Source organism: Nipponia nippon, unplaced genomic scaffold, assembly GCF_047370975.1.
Source record: "Nipponia nippon isolate SJK-2023a ecotype South Korea unplaced genomic scaffold, ASM4737097v1 scaffold_13, whole genome shotgun sequence".
Lineage (NCBI taxonomy): Eukaryota > Metazoa > Chordata > Aves > Pelecaniformes > Threskiornithidae > Nipponia > Nipponia nippon.
The window spans coordinates 16,183,092-16,200,629 of record NW_028262324.1 but is presented as its reverse complement, the minus strand read 5'-3'; the positions used below and the strand labels follow the sequence as shown (position 1 = coordinate 16,200,629).

Sequence of the window (17,538 nt, the reverse complement as noted above, 5' to 3'; positions counted from 1 at the left end):
TGCCACTGCAGGCGGAGCGCTGGCACGGCTGGCACAGGGCAGCCCTGGGCACCCCGGCCTCGGCAGGCACCAGCCCCTTTGGCCGGGCACGTGGCATCGGGTCTGGGGGTCAAAAGCAGCACGCCCGTGGCCAGCACCCTGGGCCAGCGGGCTCACAGCCGTGTCAGCTCCTTCAGCCGTGCCCAGAGCCAGGGCTGGGCCATCCCTGCATCGCACCGGGCCCGTGTGTCCCCGCTCACTGCTTCGTGTGGCACCCCATAGCCCAGGGCATCCCGCAGCCTAGGATATCCCACAGCATCCCACAGGATCCCACAGCCTCCCACAGCAGCCCACAGCCTCGCACAGCAGCCCACAGCCCACAGCCCAGGGCATCCTGCAGCCTAGGACATCCCACAGCCTCCCACAGCATCCCACAGCCTCCCACAGCCAAGGACATCCCACAGCATCCCACAGGATCCCACAGCCTCCCACAGCCTCCCACAGCCTCCCACAGCATCCCACAGCCCACAGCCTCCCACAGCCTCCCACAGCATCCCACAGCCCACAGCATCCCACAGCCCTGGCTACATCATAGCCCACAGGATCCCACAGCATCCCCCATCCCACAGGATCCCACATCCCACAGCATCCCAGACCCCAGGCCATCCCACAGCATCCCACAGCCCAGGGCACCCCGCAGCCCCCCCCCCCCCCCCAAAGGGCTGGGGGTCCCGGGGCTGCTCCCCACGTGGGCTGGGGTCTCGCCTCCCCCCTCCCGCAGCGCTCGGCCGGGGCTCGCAGGCAGCGACACGAGTCCCATCTGGCCCCGCAGCGCAGCCCTGACGTCAGGGCTCTGCCAAGTTCAAGGTCACCTCTCCCGGAGGGCCGCGGTCCCGGGGGGAAGCCGCCCGCCGGGCTGCTCCCGGCGTCCCCCCCGCGCACCGGGCTCCTTGGCCTCCGCTCCCTGATTTATTTATCCGCGCGTGTGCCGTTTCTCTCCTTGAAGGCACGTTTGCAGAACGGGCGATTACTTACGCCCTAGTTGGGCCGGGCCTGCCTGCCTGCCTGCCTGCCTGCCTGCCTGCCCGCTGCCCTGGGATTTTGTCTCTCTCCAGGCTGTGGTGTAATAAGGGAGGTAATTAAGTGTAAAAGACAGGGGGAGGGAGGGCTGGGAGAGGGGGAAAAGGAACCCGGCTCCTTTCAGAGGCAGGGGACTGAGATAATGTATGTTAATAACCTGCAATCAGTCCTGCCGAGCTGTGCTAATATTGCTGACTGCAGCGGCTGGGCCCCCCCAAACCTGCCCCCGCCGCGGCGGGGAGGGAGGGGAGCGCCAGAAGAAAGGCTCAGCCTTTCTCCTCCGCTGCGGCCGGGCGAGGGCTGAATCGTGCCTTCTTGAGCAGCTGTATGGAAATAATTCCCATTGGAAGCGATTGTTTCCCTGGCAAGAGGGAGGGGGCGGCGGGTGTCCGGTGGGCGAGGGTCCTGGGGGGCTCCCAAGGGCAGAAGCATCCTCTCAGGGTGCAAAGGGAGAGGGGCCGGGGCCCCGCTTCAGCTCCCGGTCTCCCCGCAGGGGCCATGGGATGCATCCCGCTCCCGGGATAAGACAAGGCGCCCCGCGGTGCCCCCGCACCTCCCACCGGTCCTCAGCCCCCCTTGGTCTCCCGTGGGCTCGGACCCTGGATGCGTGGCACTGTGGGGTCAGGCAGGAGCTGCCGGGGGGATGCCCAGGGGTGCTGGGGGGCAGAGGCCGCTGCCCTCACTCCTGCCCTCTCTGCTGCCTTGGCCACCGGCTCGGGGGGCTGCTGGCCATTAGCTATTCTAGCCGCGTCCTTCCCGGAGGCGGCCGGGCCGCAGCCGGAGCCCCGAAGTGGCTTCAATCCGTGGCTTTGAGGTACGCCAGGCGCGGGTCTGGCGCTGCCGCCGGCTCTGGGAGCAGATTGCCAGACAAAGGGCCGGGGACAAAGGCCCGGCTGCCTCGTGCCCCGGGGAAGGGGCGCAGGCGCGTGTGGGGCGTGGGTGCCGGCCTGGCCTGGGGGCTGCCGCTGCCCCCCGACCCCCTGCCCCTGCCATGCCCCGGTGCCCACCCGGCCCCCACCCTGGCTGGCACGGCTGGGGCGCAGTTGGGTACCAGGTGGCACAGCGCTGGCACTGGTCCCATGCCACCCCCCCGACCGGTGCTGTGCCCGGCACCGCTCTGGGCACGGAGCTGTGCTGCGGCCCCTCTCTGGCTCTGCACCCCCTGCGCTGCCCGTCTCGGGGTGCAGCAGGGATGGGGTGCCGTGGGGCACAGGGCTACAGGGAGCGAGCAGAAAGCGTGGATGGGGCCACAGCAGAGGATGGCAAACACTGGGCAGGTCCCCCCCGTCCCACCGTGCCTCAGTTTCCCCAGCTGCTATGTCAAAGCCCCCTGCCTGTGTCCCCCGCCGCGGTCCCTCTCCCCACGGCCAGGGCAGGGCAGGCTCCAGCACAGCCCTGCCCCAGCCACCTTTGTCCCCGCTCCCCGCAGCTGGCTGCAAACCCACCATCCCGGGGGCAGCTGCCGCCTGCGCCACAGCACGGGGCTGGGAATGCTGCCGGTGCCGCTGGGTGCAGCCGGGGCTGTGCCCACCCGTGGGGTCCTGGGGGGGCTTTGGGGCACGATGCCAAACGGCGCCAGACCCCCAGGGGAAGGGACGGGAGGTGGCCCCAGCAGAGCAGTACCCAGGTGGGGGCACCGGCACAGGCAGCCCCTCTCTGCCCGCCAGCATGGAGGGGCACAGGCAGCAGGAGACAGAGCGCTGAGCAAACGCCTTCTTTTGCTTTGAACGCGACAGGGACGCCCCATGCCCGGGCTGGGGACAAAGGCACGGAGCTGCTCCTGCCCAGGGACCCAGCAGAGCCCGGAGGGGAGACATGCCTGCAGCCACCCCAGTCCCAGCGCTGCTACCCGGCCTGCCGGCCCTCGCTGGTTTTGGTGGTGCGTGCTGGCAAGAGGGGCTGTCCAGGGGTGCCTGTCCCGCTCACGCTGGGCACTGCAGGCTGCAGTAGTCGGCGGATTTGAAGAAGCCGTAGATGTTGACGAGGGGAAACATGAGCAGGGCCCCGAGGAGGGAGCCCAGCTGCTCCACTGCCCCGTACCACACCAGCGCGCTGTGGCTGCGGCTCCGCAGGATCACCCCGGCCATCACCTTCACGTAGGAGAGCGTCCCAGTGAAGAGCACCCAGGAGAGGACCTGGCAGCGCAGGGGGGAGAGTGGTCAGCGGGGCTGGGGATGTCCCCCACCGTGGGAATGGGAGACAGTGCAGTGACCTCCCTGGGCAAGAGGGACCCCGTGACTTACGATGGTGGCATCGCCCCACTGGGACTGCTGGAGGAGCGGGCAGGGGCTCATCACCGCGATGGCCATGTTGTAGGTGCCAAAGCCCATCCCTGCCATGGTAAGGGTGCCCAGCAGGGCCAGGGACCTGCAAGACACACGTGGGTGACACCAGGGAGTGCTGCCAGCCCGGCCTCGGTGAGTGGCACAGGCCTGCGGCACGAGCTGAGCGGCTCCATGCTGACCCCATCCTCCTTTCCTGGGGTGCCTCTGCTGCCGGGGCACTGGCACCCTGCGGACCCTCTCCCCCGGCTGCCTTCTCCCCCCACCCCATTGCAAAGCAGGGTCTGTTCCTGGGGCAGAAGCCCCCAGAGCGTACCCCGCCGCGGCCCCTGGCGCCCCGCTACCCACCTGCTGGGCAGGACCATGGCCACGATGCAGGCGAGGGGGTTGGCCATGGAGCTGAGCGTGGCCGCGAGGTGGTAGGCGGTGTTGCCGTAGGGCAGGCAGGAGTAGGACTGCACGGACGGCAGGACCCCGTTTGTCAGAGCGCTCACCCAAGCGATGAGGAGGTAGATGAAGGAGAGCTTGGCCAGGGGGTAGGAGACCTTCTCCGGCAGGATGTCCCTGTGCCCCTTGGCATCCTTTGAGCACGAGCAGCCTCCGCTCAGCCGTGAGCCAGCTCCCTCGTTGGAGATCTGCTCAAATGAGCTCAGCATGATGCTGCTGGGAAACAGCTGCTGCTGGGAGAGCTCCCACACCTGGGGCTGCCTGGCGAGGAAGAAGAAGGCCAGCAAGCAGGCCAGCATCATTACAGTCATGAGGAGGAAGAAGACGAGGGTGGAGAAGTTGGCCGGGAGGTAGCGGGTCTCCAGCTGGAAGACGGTGCTCTGCACGGTCTCGTTGCCGGTGGTGATGTTGACCATGTGGGTAACATTGGCACAGCTGGAGATGCCGGAGCCCTGGCCCAGGGCGATGAGAGCAGGGATCAGCCCGCTGAGTCCTTCGCCTATGAAGAAGGTGGTCAGGTACTGAGGCTGCAGCTGCATCATGAAGGGCAGGAAGGTGACGGAGGAGGTGCAGTCCACCAGGGCCAGGAAGAAGGTGAGGACCAGGAAGGCGGTGCTGTGGGGCCTCCCAGCAATGGGGGATGTGTAGTTCCAGAGGAAGGCCAGGAGCAAGCAGGCCACGACACCCACGGACACGACCACGTAGATAACAGCCACCTCCTTCAGCAAGCCGGGCCGAAAGCGGTGCATGAGGGTGACGAAGAGAGGCCCGACGTTGGCCATCTGGATGATGATGGTGATGTAGGAGGGCAGGTCCCACTGCTCCGGCAGCACTGTCACCAGCAGCGGCAGCTCGACCCACAGCCCGTTGATGGCCACCCAGGAGCCCGTGCCGAAGGCGCAGGCGAGGAGGTGGGTGAGCAGCGCCATGGCTCAGAGCTGGGTGCCTGGGCCCGGGCGCGACACTGCCACACTGCAGGGAGAGGCTTCCATCAGTGGCGGGGTGAGACCTGAACCCCCCAGACCCCAACCCTGGCCTCCCGCGATCGCTGCCTGCGTTCCCCCTCCTGCGGGCAGGCGGGCAGGCAGGCACAGCGGCTCCTCTCCCACAGGCCACGGGGGGTGTGGGACTCACAGAGCAGCGTGGCCTCCCCACAGCCCAGCCCGGCCCCGCTTTGCCCCCCGCAAGCCCTGGGGACCCCCCTGCTCTCCACGGGCGATGACGCTGCACTCTCCCGCACTGGGTGCGGGACCTGCTCGGCTCTGCCTGGGCCCCGTCCTGGCGAGCCGGGGCTCGGCAGCACCAGGCGCAGAGCCAGGATGGGACCCGGCAGGGCATCGAACCCGCCCCAGCTCACGGTGCGGCACGGCACAGCCTGGCATGGGGTGAAGATGGCTCTCACCTGGGGACCGAGAGGCCTGGGCAGCTGCTCTGCTGGGAATGGAGGCCTCGTACCTCCCACCGCATCCGCAGGGCAGGGCAAAGCAGCGCCCGTCTCCTCCCAGCCAGGTCCCGTGTGATCCCGGCAGGCTTCAGCGGCCGCGGGGAGAAGGGCCCCGGCAGCCCCAACGGCAAACCGGCCTCGGCTCATACCAGCGAGCTGAGTCAGCCTGGATCTGGCCCCATCCCCTGCCCGCCCCGGGCACCGGCTCCCGTCCCGCTCCCGGGAGGGAGAACCCCCACAGCCCGTGTCCCCGCGTCCCCGTGACCCCGCAGTCCGGCAGAGCCTGACTCCAGCCTTCTGCCGCAGCGCCGAGCTCGGCGGAGGAAACCCGCGTCTCCCAGGGCTGAGCCTGGCGGGTGCGACAACGCACCCATGGCTCTGGCCCCGTGGGGAGGCGTCGGGGACTCCGGTATGGAGCAGGAGCCAGGATGGAAGCGGGCTCCCGGTCTGACCGGTGCCTCGGCAATCCCTGGGGCATCTCCCAAGGGGAAACTCACTGCGCTTTGGGGAACCGGCAGCAGCACGCGGGCGGGAGCGAGTCCTGGCTGCCGGGGCAGTGACGTGAGGCGGGTGCGTCACCACCTCCGGATGCAGACGGGTGACGACCTGACCTCGCTCTGCTCCTCGTCCTGGTCCCAGCTGGCAGAGTGCCTGGGGTCGGGGGGCGGCCGGGGGGGGACCCCGCACCCTCCTGCCACGTGCTCAGCAGCGGGGTCCAAGGCTGTGTTTTAGGGTGCCTGTCCTGGGTGGGGGGGTCCCAGCAGGTCCTGGGAACACACATGAGCTGCGGGGACGGTTGGCTGCCAGCACAGGGTGTGATGAGATAAAAGCGATAAGAAAGCACAAGGAAAAGCTTTGAAGTCCTTGGAGGGATGAATGGGGGGGGTCCCACTCCCGAGGGGACCCTTGGGGCCAGAGGGATCAGCTCCACTCCCAGCCGTCCCCCCGCGGGGCAGGGCAGGGGCATGGGGGCACAGCCAGAGGGGGCAGGGGCTCAGGACCCCCCGCTCATGCCTGCCCTCCCGGTGGGTCCCCAGTTTTCACCAGCGCAGCCCCTGTCCCTGGGTGGGCACAGGGTCAGCTGCGGGGTCCCGCTCCCCTCTCCCCACCACTGAGCCCCGCTCGTCCAGTGCAGCCCGACCCTGGGTGCTGGTGGGACCGGCCGTGGCACAGGGCGCTCGCCGCAGCGTCGCTGCTGGCCCGGTGCACCCTGGCTTGGCCGGGTGCCAGTGATTATTCTTGGCGGTGTCCTGGACTTTGCACTTGTCCCTGGCTGAACTGCGTCCCACCTATTTCAGGCTGCTTCTTGCAGGTGTGAATGTCACCCGGTGACGGTGCCTGTCCCCACCGGGGATCTCTGCAGGGTGACGGGCTGGGATGGGGCCCTCGGGGACCCCTGAGCATGGCGGCTGTCCCACCTCGGGTGCACTGCGGGGCCGGGCACCTCTGACCCCACGTCCAGCGAGATGGGACCAGGCGATCAGCCGAGGCGTGAGCCACTTGCATTAGCTGGGAGGTGACACAGGTGAGGAGACAGAGGCAAGGCCACCCCCAGCAGCACAGCCCCCATCCCACCCCATCCCATCCCATCCCATCCCATCCCATCCCATCCCATCCCATCCCATCCCATCCCATCCCAGCACCCATCGCCCTGGGACGCCTCACGGCAGCTCTTCCCCCAGCACCCACCGGGTGTCGCTGGGAGAGCAGGCTGCAGCCCTGCAAAACCTGGGGCTGCCTTCTCCAGTGGCCTGCCTGCCCTGCCTGCCCTGCCTGCCTGCCTGCCCTGCCTGCGCCTGGCCCTCCGGGGGGCTGCAGCCGGCCCCTGCACCCTGCCCTGCTCCTGGCTCCGTCCCTGCCCCAGCCGCGGGGTTGCAGAAGGGACAAGGGTGTCCCTGTGGCCCTGGGGCTGCAGGGACGCTGCTGGCACAGCTGGGTGCCCGCAGCAGGGCATGGTTGGAGGTGCTGCCATGGTTTAACCCCAGCAGGCAGCTCAGCACCATCCAGCCGCTCGCTCACCCCCACCCCGGTGGGATGGGGGGGAGAACGGGAAGGGTAAAAGGGAGAAAACGGGCAGGTTGAGATAAAGACAGTTTCACAGGGAAAGCAAAAGCTGCGTGCGCAAGCAAAGCAAAAGCAGGCATTCCTTCGCTGCTGCCCGCGGCAGGGAGGTGTTTGGCCACCCCCGGGGCAGCAGGGCTCCAGCACGCCTAACGGGGACTCGGGAAGGCAAATGCCATCGCTCCGAACGTCCCCCCTTCCTTCTTGCTGAGCACAGCATCATATGGTCTGGGATATGCCTGGATCGGTGGGGGTCCCATCCGTGCCCCTCCCAGCTCCTCGTCACCCCCGGCCCGCTCGCTGGCAGGGCGGGGTGAGAAGCAGAAAAGGCCTTGATGCTGCGCAAGCGCTGAGCGATAACTAAAATATCCCTGGGTTATCAGCACCGTTTTCAGCACAAATCCAAACCAGTCTCGTACCAGCTTGGTGTGGTTTAACCCGGCAGGCAGCTGAACACCACGCAGCCGTTCGCTCGCTCCCCCCCCTCAGCGGGATGGGGGAGAGAAGCGGTAAAAAAAAAGGAAAAAAAAAAAAGGAAAATTCGTGGATTGAGGTAAGGACAGTTTAATAGGACAGAAAAGGAAGGGAAATAATAATAATAGTAATAATGATAAAAGAATATACAGAATAAGTGATGCACAATGCAATTGCTCACCACCTGCCGACCGATGCCCAGCCAGTTCCCGAGCAGCGGTCCGCCCTCTGGCCAGCTCCCCCCAGTTTATATACTGGGCATGACGTCACACGGTCTGGCATAGCCCTTTGGCGGGTTTGGATCAGCTGTTCCAGCTGTGCTCCCTCCCAGCCTCTCGCGGGCAGGGAATGAGAAGCTGAGAAGTCCTTGGCTAGTGTAAGCACTACTTAGCAACAGCTAAATCATCCGGGTGTTATCAACATTATTCTCATACTAAATCCAAAAGACAGCACTATGTCAGCTACTAGGAAAAAAAAAATTAACTCTATCCCAGCCGAAACCAGTACAGGTGCCCAGGGGGAACTGGGAGGGGGGAGCGGGTCCAAGATGCTGGGAGAAGCCAGGCGCGAGGGGGCTCGGGCTGGCCCCGGGGCAGCGGAGGTCCCTGTGCGTCCACAGGGATGGGGACGGGGAGGGGGACAGGGAGGGGACGGCCACTGTCCTGTGTTTAATTTGGCAGCACAAAGGAGTGGTGCAGGCGGCGGTGGGACCCGTCCCAGGGGCGAATGGCTGTGGTGCAGGGGCAGGGGAGCCCAAGGGGGTGCTGGGCGCGGGACCCCCATGCTGCCACTTTGTGCTTCTCACCAAAATCTGCCCGATGCGTGCTGCCTGCCCTGCCTGCGCGGGTGAGACGGCTCTGCCTCCTCCGCCCCTTCCCCGCGCCACAGCTGAGCCCCCGGCCGCTCGCCCCTCCGCACCCCCGGCGGACGCGAGCCAAGGCCCCAGAGGCAGATGGCAACATTTGGTAGCCGAGTGGTCCCCGGCCGCCGGACTTTGCTGGGCTCCAGTGACCCATCCCCAACCGCAGCCAGCACAGGGTGGGCAGCCCGGGAGAGTGGGGGTCCGTCCTCAAGCTCAGCCCCGGCAAAAGCCATCCCCTAATACCTGCTTTCAGCCGAGAGCAGTGGGGACGGTCTTCCTGGGCAGGGGGAGGCTGCTGCTCCATTGCTGGGGGACAAGGGGGACACCCTCACCCCAGGGACCACCCCCGGGCAAGTGGGTATGACCCCCCAGACTTGGGTGCAGGGACCTGCTGGCTCCTGGCTGCCCCCCGGCCCCATTTACATCCCATTTCCATGTGAAAGGAGCAGGTCAAGTTGAAAGTTGAAAGGCTGGTGGGGGGCGGCCGGGAAGGGGCGGCTGCCGGAGGTGAGACCCCAACAAAAGGGCCGGATCCCCAGGGCCCTGCGCTTGCCTGGCCACGGGCTGCGGCCCCAGCCCCGCCGGCAGCCACCATCTGCGGGTCCCCGCTGCCGCACGCCGCCGCCGTCGCGCAGACAAAGGCCTCACGCCCGGCACGTTCCCATCTGTCACCTCTCCGGCTCCTGGCCCTGAGCTGCTGCCTGCGGAGACGTACGGGGAGAGCCAGGTGCAGGCAGCATCCTTCCCTCTGCCTGTGGGCAGCGGGGAACAAGGCGATGCTGGGCCCAGCAAGAGCTCCCCATTGAGTCCCCAGGTCCCTCGGAAAGCCATCCCGCCTGGCAGAGCCGCTCTGCAGAGCCCACAGCTGGGGAAACTGAGGCAGGAGCAGGCGGTGCCTCGCCCCGCGTCAGGGCACGGGGTGATGCCCCCACTGCAAAGCTGGGCGCAGCCGCAGCGTGGCAAGGGGCTGTAATTAAATGCCAGGAATTAGCACCCACCCAGAGGAGGGGGTTGGGGGTCTCCCGGCTCCAGGGGTGCCTCTGCCTGGGGCTGCCCGAGCCATGCCAAGCCCCAGCCTCGCTGCTCCGCGGGTGCTGCCGGGCACCTGCAGCTGCCTCCACCCAGCACTTCCAGGGAGGATTTGGCCTCTGAGCACGCTTTTTGCTTGTTGGCGGCTGCATTTAGCTCCCGGGAGGTCCTCGAAGCAGCACAAGGGGGGCCCAGCCCCGAGCCTCTGCGGGAGGTGAGAGCGGAGCCAGTGCCCACACCTGCCTGTCCCTCTTTTCCAAACACCATTCCTCCATCCCTGCCCCATCCCCCTGTCCCTGGGGCAGCGGCAGAGGTGCTGAGCCGGGCGCTGGGAGAGCACTCCTGCGGCAGGCTGCCCTCCCGAAACCTGTCCTGGGATGCTCCCAGGGAGGGTGAGGCTCCGGGGCGCTGCCTGGCTCCAACGCCCTGCTCCAAAAGCACCGGGCTGCCCAGACGTGCCCGGGCAGCTGCCTGCAGCCGGCTGCCTGCACCCCGCGCAGGCTCGGTGGCCGCAGGGGTACGCAGCCCGGCCGGGCGGGTGCCTGCAGGCTCTGCCCTCACCCGCCGCGCCAGGCAGTGTTTTTCCAGCCGAGCTCGTTGTGCGGATCCACCTTTGCCGTTGCCCAAGCGCGGGGCAGTCCTCTGGCCGTTTTCCATGTGCTTTGCTTGGCTCTTCTCCCTCCGCCAGCTCCTCGTCTTGCTTCCAAGAGTGGTTTGAACAAGGCAGGGCTGTAAGAGAGCTCCGTGCTGCGTGGGCCAAATGCTCGGCCCTTCCATGCAGAGCTGGTCCTCGCCGCGGGAGATGCCCGTACCATGGGGCAGGAGCTGCCTGTTCAGGCCAGTAGGTCCCCATGGCTGGGGGCTTGGTGACCCTGCGATGGTCTGTCACCTCCCTTCGTGCTATCTGGGTCATTTTGCTGCATTTTGGAGTTTATTGCAGAGGGTTGCTGCCAGGCGTAGGGGGAAACAAGGCGAGTTTCCCAAATCGGAGCAGGCCTTGCCGGCTGGCCGTGCTGGCGGCAGCTCCCTGCCTGCAGGAGGGCTGTGACTTTTCCCTTCGCCCTGAAGCCCCGGCAGGGCATCAGGGCCCTCTGCCTGCAGCGGGCAGGGGACGTCCAGAGGCATTTTGTCTTTGGCGGTGTGAGCACCTCAGGCCGTGCATCCGCGCTGCCCAGCCGGCACCATGGACTGAACCGGCACTGGCGCTGGGACATCACCGGCTACCGTCACGCTGCGTGACGCAGCCTGGCATGGAGGAATGCCCTGTGGTTTTAATCCCATGTGAGCGCTGAGCCGCCTCGGAGGGCGTCCTCGCCTGGCGCTGACTCAGTGGGAGCAGCCGCGGTGCGGAGCCGCTCCAGCGCCCTGCCAGCCGCCGTCCCGCGAGGAGAAGGGGAAGACGTGGCTGGGGAGGAGGAGGCACAGGGACACCAGGACACCCCCAGGACGAGCGTGGGGAGAAGCAGCCTGGCAGCTGAGCTGTGCTGAGGAGGCTCCCACGTCGCAGGGCCGATCCAGGTAGGCAGCAGAGGTGGTGCCGGTCCTGTGCTGGCAGCGTGGGGCTTGGTCACCCAGTGAGCGGGAGGCACAACGGCACATCTCCTGCAACGGCTCTCTGGAGCGGCTGCCTCCAGGCAGGAGGTGGTCCGGTGTGCCCAGTGAGCCGGGTGGGCTGCCCACACCAGGAGGGAGAGGAGCTGGGGTCGCGGCTGGGCATCACCTGGCAGGAGCGGGGCTGTCAGCCCTGGCACTTGGATCCCCACGCTCCGGCCGGGCTTGGGGCACGGGATGAAGTTGTGTTTTCGGGGCTGTTTGGAGGGTGGCTCAGCTCGGCTCGGCTGGGCTTGGCGCAGCCCGGCTCAGCGCGGCCGTGCCAGGGCAGGCAGCTCAGCGCCGCAGGAATGCGGAGCAGCAGGTTGTAGCCGGCCGGGCCGTCCTTGATGGCCAGGCAGGGGAGGGGAGCCCACGCCGGCCGCGGGTCGCTGTGCTGGGGGCCGGCTGTCCTCGTCCCTGCGCCCCAACAGCCATCCCCTCCATGGCTTGGCCCCGGGGCTGAGCCTCTGGCACCGAGCTGAGCTCCAGCGCCCGACACGAGGACACGTCCCTGCTTTGCCTTGCCCGAGGGGGCACGTTTGCACCCCTGTGCCAAGCCAGGGAGCCCTCCCTGCGCCAGGCACAGGGTATGAGGGCAGCGGGGCCGGCCATCGGCAGGGTGCTGCCGTGGGGCGCGGGGTCTGGGTGGTGCTGGACCCGAGGGGTGCTGCTGCACGGGCACCTGGCTGGCAGCCGGTGCTCCCTGCTGCCCCGGTCCCTGGCACCAGCTGGGCTGCGGGGCTGTGGGGTCCTGCTTCCCTTGGGGGCTGTAAGCACGGCTCCTGTGCCAGCCCTGCCTGTCCCCGTCCTTGCCCAGTGAGGCTGTGGGTGCCCTGCACTGCTGCCTCTGTCCCCAGGTTGCCCCTGCGCTGGGCTCCCTGCAGAGGAGTGCAGAAAGCCGCCCCCGGGGAGGAGGCGGGAGGGTCTGTGCTGGTGCTGGGACGGTCCCCAGCTGTCCCCACGCCTGGCCGGCCCCCTGCAGACACTTTCCAGGTCAGAAGGCAGCATGTCCCCGCGGGCAGGGGACGGGGACAGGGACAGCCAGCGTCCCCCAGGCCGCTCACCCGTCCTAGCGCGTCAGGCGAATGCACTGTGTGCCAGGGTGGCTGCTGCGTGGGGACCCCATCGGGGTCCAGACCCCGGGGGGCCGGGGCCGACACACTGGCACACATGGGCTTGCAGAGAGCACAGCCGTGGCTCGGCGTGGCCGTGGCGCGGTGCTGTGGGTGCTAGGGCTGGCTCCTGCCGCCCGTGGCCAACGCTGGGACGGGCCCTGGGTTGCACCCAGGAAGTTGTGCACGCAAGCGAGCGGCTGAGGGTGACAGCAGCCTGCTCGGGGCTGCGGCACGCTGGCCCCTGCCGTGCCCACCGCCGCTGCCGGTGAGTGCCGGGGCTTGCTGTTACCTCCCCAGGGCTCACCTGTGCCCTGAGCCGGGACCCCCACGGGGGTTCTCAGGGCAGCTCGGGAAGGGCAATGGGGAGGGACGGGGAGGCGGGGGCAGGTCTGACCCCGCACGTCCCCCTGTGCGCCCTGCCACTGCCTGAGCCCCTCTGTGCATTGGGGCCCCTCTGGCTGTGCCCACCCCCGGGCAGGGGCGTTGGGGGCAGCCAGGCAGGGAGGTGCAGAGGGGTGCAGGGCTGGTTTGGGCCCCCCCCCCCACTGTGGGCGGGCCGGTGCCTCCGTGTGACCGTTGCGGCGGGTGGTTGTGCTTGTTGGAGTTGGCGGGGGCCCAAGGACATGGGGTGCACGGGGCCCCAGCGCCGCTCCTGGCACACCTTGGCTGGGGAAGCATGGGTGGAAACCCCCGCTGGTGCTTTCCAAGGGGCTCCGGGGTGGGAGCGGGGAGCCCAGGAGCCGCCCCAGAGCCTGCGAGGGTGCTGAGAGCTGAGGGAGCGCCAGGGAGCGGAGCCCTAAAATCCCCCAGCCTGGCAGGGTGGTGGGTGAGTGGGGTGGGTGATGCACCCCTGAGCATGGGGGATACACCCCTGGGTGAAGGTGATGCACCCCTGGGTGTGGACACTGTACTCCTGGGAGTGGGCAATGCACCCCTGGGCGCAGGCGATGGGGGCAGAGCATCAGCGAGGGGTGCTGGGCCAGACCACCCCTCTCTGCCCCGGCCGTGCTCCCCAGGGTGCCCCTCGCTGGGGCCGGGGTGCCCTCCCCACTGGTCCCATTGGTCCGGGTGCGGTTTGAAGCAGGCTTGCTCCACGGATTGGCCAGGGGATGCTTTGGAGAGGCCTCGGCGGCAGGCGGAGGCGTGGTCCTTGCCTTCAAATAGGAAGCCCGGCGCGGCTGGCGCAGACAGTGCGGCACCGCACAGCCCCGTGCAGCCTTTGTCTGCCGGCGGGGCCGGGGCGCGCGCAGGGGCCAGGCAGGCAGGGGCCAGGCAGGCAGGGGCCAGGCAGGCAGGCAGGCAGCACCCGCCAGCCAGCCACTGCCACCGCCCCTCACTCCAGCCCCTCTTTGCAGCCGACAGCACGTGAGTCCCTCGCTGCCCGTGGCGGCCACCCACCCCGTGCCCTGGTGCCAGCGCAGAGGATGCCCATTGAGGCGCTGCAAGCCAGCGGCGCCGTGAAGGAGGCGACGGTGACGGCGCCCTTCACCTCAGCCATGCCGGTCCGCATCCTCCGCAAGGGCCCCGCGTATTTCCGCCGTCGCGCTGAACCGGGTGCCGGGAAGCCCAGCGCAGTGGAGAGGCTGGAGGCCGACAAGGCCAAATATGTGAAGAGCCAGCAGGTTGCCAGCACCAAGCAGGAGCCGGTGAAGCCGCCGCTGCTCAAGCAGCCCCTCTTCACCCCGGGGGTGCGCCGGGCTGTGCTCACCCCCAGCCGCAGGGCACCCCCAGGGCCGCGCCGTGCCGAGGCTGGCGGCCCGAAGACATCCCTTGACCTGGAGATCCTCAACAACCTCATCAACCTCTGCGACAGCCCCTTCCCCAAGACGGAGAGCCCGCTGGGCCGGGAGCGCAAGTGGAGGGTGGAGGCACCGGCGGCGCTGAGCAGCGGGGTGGAGGGTGCTGGCAAGGCACCGGAAAGCCCCGCTGCTGCCAAGCCCCCCGGCAGCGTGGCCATACGGAGGGTGGACGTTCGTCCCTGCGGGGCTCCGCGGGGCCAGGTGACTCCAGTGCCTGGGTCCCCCATCCCGGGCGGGCTGCCTGCGGCCCCGGCACGGAGCTCACCCGCCCGCCCCGAGAGCGCCCGCCGGCAGCCCATGCTGCACCGCTCCAAGTCGGACCTGAGCGACCGGCTCTCGCGGGCCACCGCCGACCTGGAGCGCTTCTTCAACTACTGCGGCCTCGACCCCGAGGAGGTGCAGGACATGGGCGCTGAGCGCTTCGCCCGTGCCAGCTCCGACATCGTGTCCCTCAAGTTTCACAGTGTGAGCACGGCCAGCTCAGAGGGTGGCCGCTCGCCGCCCAGTGCCGCCACGCCGGAGGGGCGGCCAGCCGAGCGCGTCCCCTACGGCATCTCCATCATCGAGCGCAACGCCCGCGTCATCAAGTGGCTGTACGGACTGCGCCAGGCCAGGGAGCCCCAGCAGGTCTCCGACGTGTAGCAGTGCCGCGGTGGCGGCGGGTGCCGGGGACAGGTTGCTCGCGAACAGGCAATGCCGGACGGGGAGGGAGCTCAGGCTGTGCCCCGGCAGGAGCAGGGACCTCCCGGTGGTGACAGGACCCTCGAACCCAGCCCTGCCTTTGCTCCCCTGCCCCCTGTGCCACAGCAGCACTGGCAGAGCCCCAGTGTGGTGGCATCCTCCTGCTGGCTCTGGCTCTGTCAGACCCCCGCGCCGGCACTGGAGAGCCAGGTCCCCGCCAGCCCGCAGGAGGGCAGAGGACACGTGTGTCCCTGGGTGCGTGGCTGGGCCCCAGTACCCTCGGAGCCCATGTGTGGTCTCCTGCCTGCACTGCCTGAAGCTCCTGCCTGCCCTGCTCCTCGCCAGCACCCATGGGTGGGGGGTAAGGCGCTGGTCCCTCCCTGTACGGAGCAGCTCCCGGGGAAGGAGCTGCCCCCCTGCAGCCTCCACTGAGAGGGCCACGCTGCCTGGGGTGGGGGCCGTATCCTGGCAGCCCCCGTCTTCATGCTGGAGGTTTGGGAGAAACGGGGTGCTTTGCAGGGGGGCAAACCCGACCCCCCCCAAGCAGCCCAGAGCTGCGTGTGTGTGCGGGTGTCGCGAGCGCTTGTGTCCCCTCCTGGGTGCCAGCAGGCGCACAGCTCCGGGCACCCTGGGCCCTCTTATTTATGAAGACGACGGTTATGGTGGCCTCTTCCTCGTTTCTGCTGTTTTTTCTGATGTTTGATATGTGCAAAATTTCGTAAGAATAATAACACAGATATTAAATCTCTGTGCTTTGGAGGCCATGTGCGTTGCCGTCTCTCGAGGCAGTGCAGGTTGGGACAGGGCAGGGACCCTCAGGGTGCCCATGGCTCAGCAGGGGCTGGCGGTGCTGAGCTGCCGGGTGCTGGCGGGAGCGATGGGTGCTGTGCCACGGCGTGCCAGCATGGGGCCCGGCAGGCACAGTGGGGGTGGCGGTTGGGTCCGGCAGGTCCCGGCAGAGCCCCGGCCGGTGGGATTCCCCTCTGTGCTGCAGCCAGCACCGTGCCGACCATCCAGCCCTCCCCTGCCTCCTCGCCCCGCTCCGGCAAAGCGCTGCTGAGCTTGGCTGAGTCCCGGCTCCTCCGGGGCTGCGAGATGGGGGTGGTGATAGCGGAGACCTCCCAGGCAGGCTGGGGAGGCATGAGGATGAAAGTCGGTGCAGGGAGCGCTTTGAAGATGAAGAGCGTCCGTGCGTTATCCCGAGGGAGCCTCGTGCGGCACGGCGGCCGCTGGCACTGTGGGGCGAGATTCCCCTGCTCCTTGCCATGGTGGTGCAGCCCACGCGGGCAGGTGGCTGCTGGGGAAGGTGGCACCAAAGCCACCAGCGCCTGCACCCAGGGAACCCCATCTGGACGCTGACCCCGCCGCTGCCTCCCTCTGGCTCCAGCCGCAGTGATGGGGCCATGGCTGCAAACGGCTCCATACTTGCAGGGAGCCAGCCTGCCTGGTGCGGGTGCTGCTTGGCAAACGCCACGTGCATGCTGGCGGTGATGGGCTGGGGACAAGGTCCAGCCACCCGCCCCAGGGCTGCAGGTTTCATTTTCGAAGGGGCCAGAGCTGCTGCCGCCCTGTCCCACCCCAACCAGCGCTTGTCCCCGGCACAGCCCGGGCTCGGCAGCTGCTGGCCAGGGCAGCACCAGGGTTCCCCTTGACCGGGGCTTCCGTCCGGCACTTGGGGTCCCCAAAAAAGCCCTCGCGGGGATGAAGGGTTTCCCACCCCAGCCTGGCTCCTGCACCATGCACGTCCACCCAGAGCCACTGCCCAGGGTGCAGGATCGGTGCAGCTCCTGCTGGAGGCCAGGCAGGTCCAGCTGCCCAGGGCGCGCGGGCAGGGTGCGGGGACGGCACCTGGCCCGTGAGTCAGGCTGACAAACCGGGCTGGGGAGGAAGCGCACACCCAGGGATCCTTAATGACGGCATGTGGGGCACCGGGTGCCTCCGCGGGGAGCGGGAAACCAGGGGGTGACGGGGACCCCAGGCACCCACTTGGGGCTGGGCTTCACCCTCGGGGAAAGCTCTGCGGGAACTGGATCCCCGCCGGCGGCTGGGACCAGCTGCGCTGCCGGATTCCTCAGCCCGGCGTGTCCAGGGCTTGGTCTAAATTTGCTGTTACTGCCAAGGAGGGGGGGCCCTGCCGGGCCCCTCCAGGCGCCGCTGGCCCTCGGCTTCATTCTGGCGTCCCGTCACCTGCGTGGCCGGGACCTGCCGTGGCTGCGTGGCTGTCCAAAGCCCTGTGTGCTTGTGTGTGCGTGCGCTCTCGTGTGCATGTGTGTCCCAGTGTGCATGCATGCTTGTGTGTACGTGTGTTTATGTGCACACGTGTTTGTGTGCATGCGTGTCCATGTGCATGCGTGTGTGCACACACAGGAGGAGCCGTGTTCCTGAGGCAGGAGTCTGCATCCGACCCCGCACCCGTGGGACTGCCTGCATGAAACCCTGGCAGAGCCACGGCAAGGCGACACGTGCCTCCCCGGCAATGTCCCCTTCGCCTGTCCCTGCTGGGGACAGCAGGATGGCCCCAGCACTCCCTATCACTTTCCCTGGCAGCTGCCTCTCGGCTGCTCCGGTTTCGGTGGGGAGCCGCAGCTGAGCCCGTCTGTTATTTCTAGGGAAGAGGGAGGGTGTCTATCGCCCTCGCCCCTCCATGCTGGGGTCTCCCATGGGTGCCCCATGTGCAGGCAGGAGCTGCAGG

The 17,538-nt window shown here is 68.1% G+C and overlaps 2 protein-coding genes across 6 annotated transcripts; one reads left to right on the top strand and one right to left on the bottom strand.

The window, feature by feature from the left end:
• Nucleotides 1–1,168: 1,168 nt before the first annotated feature.
• Nucleotides 1,169–7,968, bottom strand: SLC52A3 (solute carrier family 52 member 3). 2 transcript variants are annotated; one of them, XM_087749955.1, is made up of 5 exons: nt 7,952–7,968; nt 5,730–5,974; nt 3,690–4,760; nt 3,303–3,426; nt 1,169–3,194 (listed from the first exon to the last, which is right to left on the bottom strand). In XM_087749955.1, exons 3-5 carry the CDS (start codon nt 4,715–4,717, stop codon nt 2,982–2,984), a joined length of 1,365 nt encoding a protein of 454 aa, XP_087606081.1. In that variant the 5' UTR covers nt 4,718–4,760; nt 5,730–5,974; nt 7,952–7,968; the 3' UTR covers nt 1,169–2,981. The 2 variants fall into 2 exon arrangements, with proteins under 2 accessions (XP_087606081.1, XP_009466853.1); XM_009468578.2 differs by lacking the exons at nt 5,730–5,974; nt 7,952–7,968 and adding an exon at nt 5,191–5,715.
• FAM110A (family with sequence similarity 110 member A) lies at nt 3,406–15,605 on the top strand. 4 transcript variants are annotated; one of them, XM_087749961.1, is made up of 2 exons: nt 3,406–3,476; nt 13,722–15,605. In XM_087749961.1, exon 2 carries the CDS (start codon nt 13,791–13,793, stop codon nt 14,805–14,807), a length of 1,017 nt encoding a protein of 338 aa, XP_087606087.1. In that variant the 5' UTR covers nt 3,406–3,476; nt 13,722–13,790; the 3' UTR covers nt 14,808–15,605. The 4 variants fall into 4 exon arrangements, with proteins under 4 accessions (XP_087606087.1, XP_087606086.1, XP_087606083.1 ...); XM_087749960.1 differs by lacking the exon at nt 3,406–3,476 and adding an exon at nt 6,736–6,757; XM_087749957.1 differs by lacking the exon at nt 3,406–3,476 and adding an exon at nt 9,079–11,176.
• Nucleotides 15,606–17,538: the final 1,933 nt, after the last annotated feature.

What these genes read in the sequence shown, in the direction of transcription:
- FAM110A (XM_087749961.1), top strand. Translation starts at nt 13,791, where the DNA reads ATGCCCATTGAGGCGCTGCAAGCCAGCGGCGCCGTGAAGGAGGCGACG.
- SLC52A3 (XM_087749955.1), bottom strand. Translation starts at nt 4,717, where the DNA reads ATGGCGCTGCTCACCCACCTCCTCGCCTGCGCCTTCGGCACGGGCTCC. An exon ending in GCCATGGTCCTGCCCAGCAG is followed by an intron (nt 3,427 to 3,689) that starts GTGGGTAGCGGG and finishes TGTGTCTTGCAG; the next exon opens with GTCCCTGGCCCTGCTGGGCA. An exon ending in AGTGGGGCGATGCCACCATC is followed by an intron (nt 3,195 to 3,302) that starts GTAAGTCACGGG and finishes CTGCGCTGCCAG; the next exon opens with GTCCTCTCCTGGGTGCTCTT.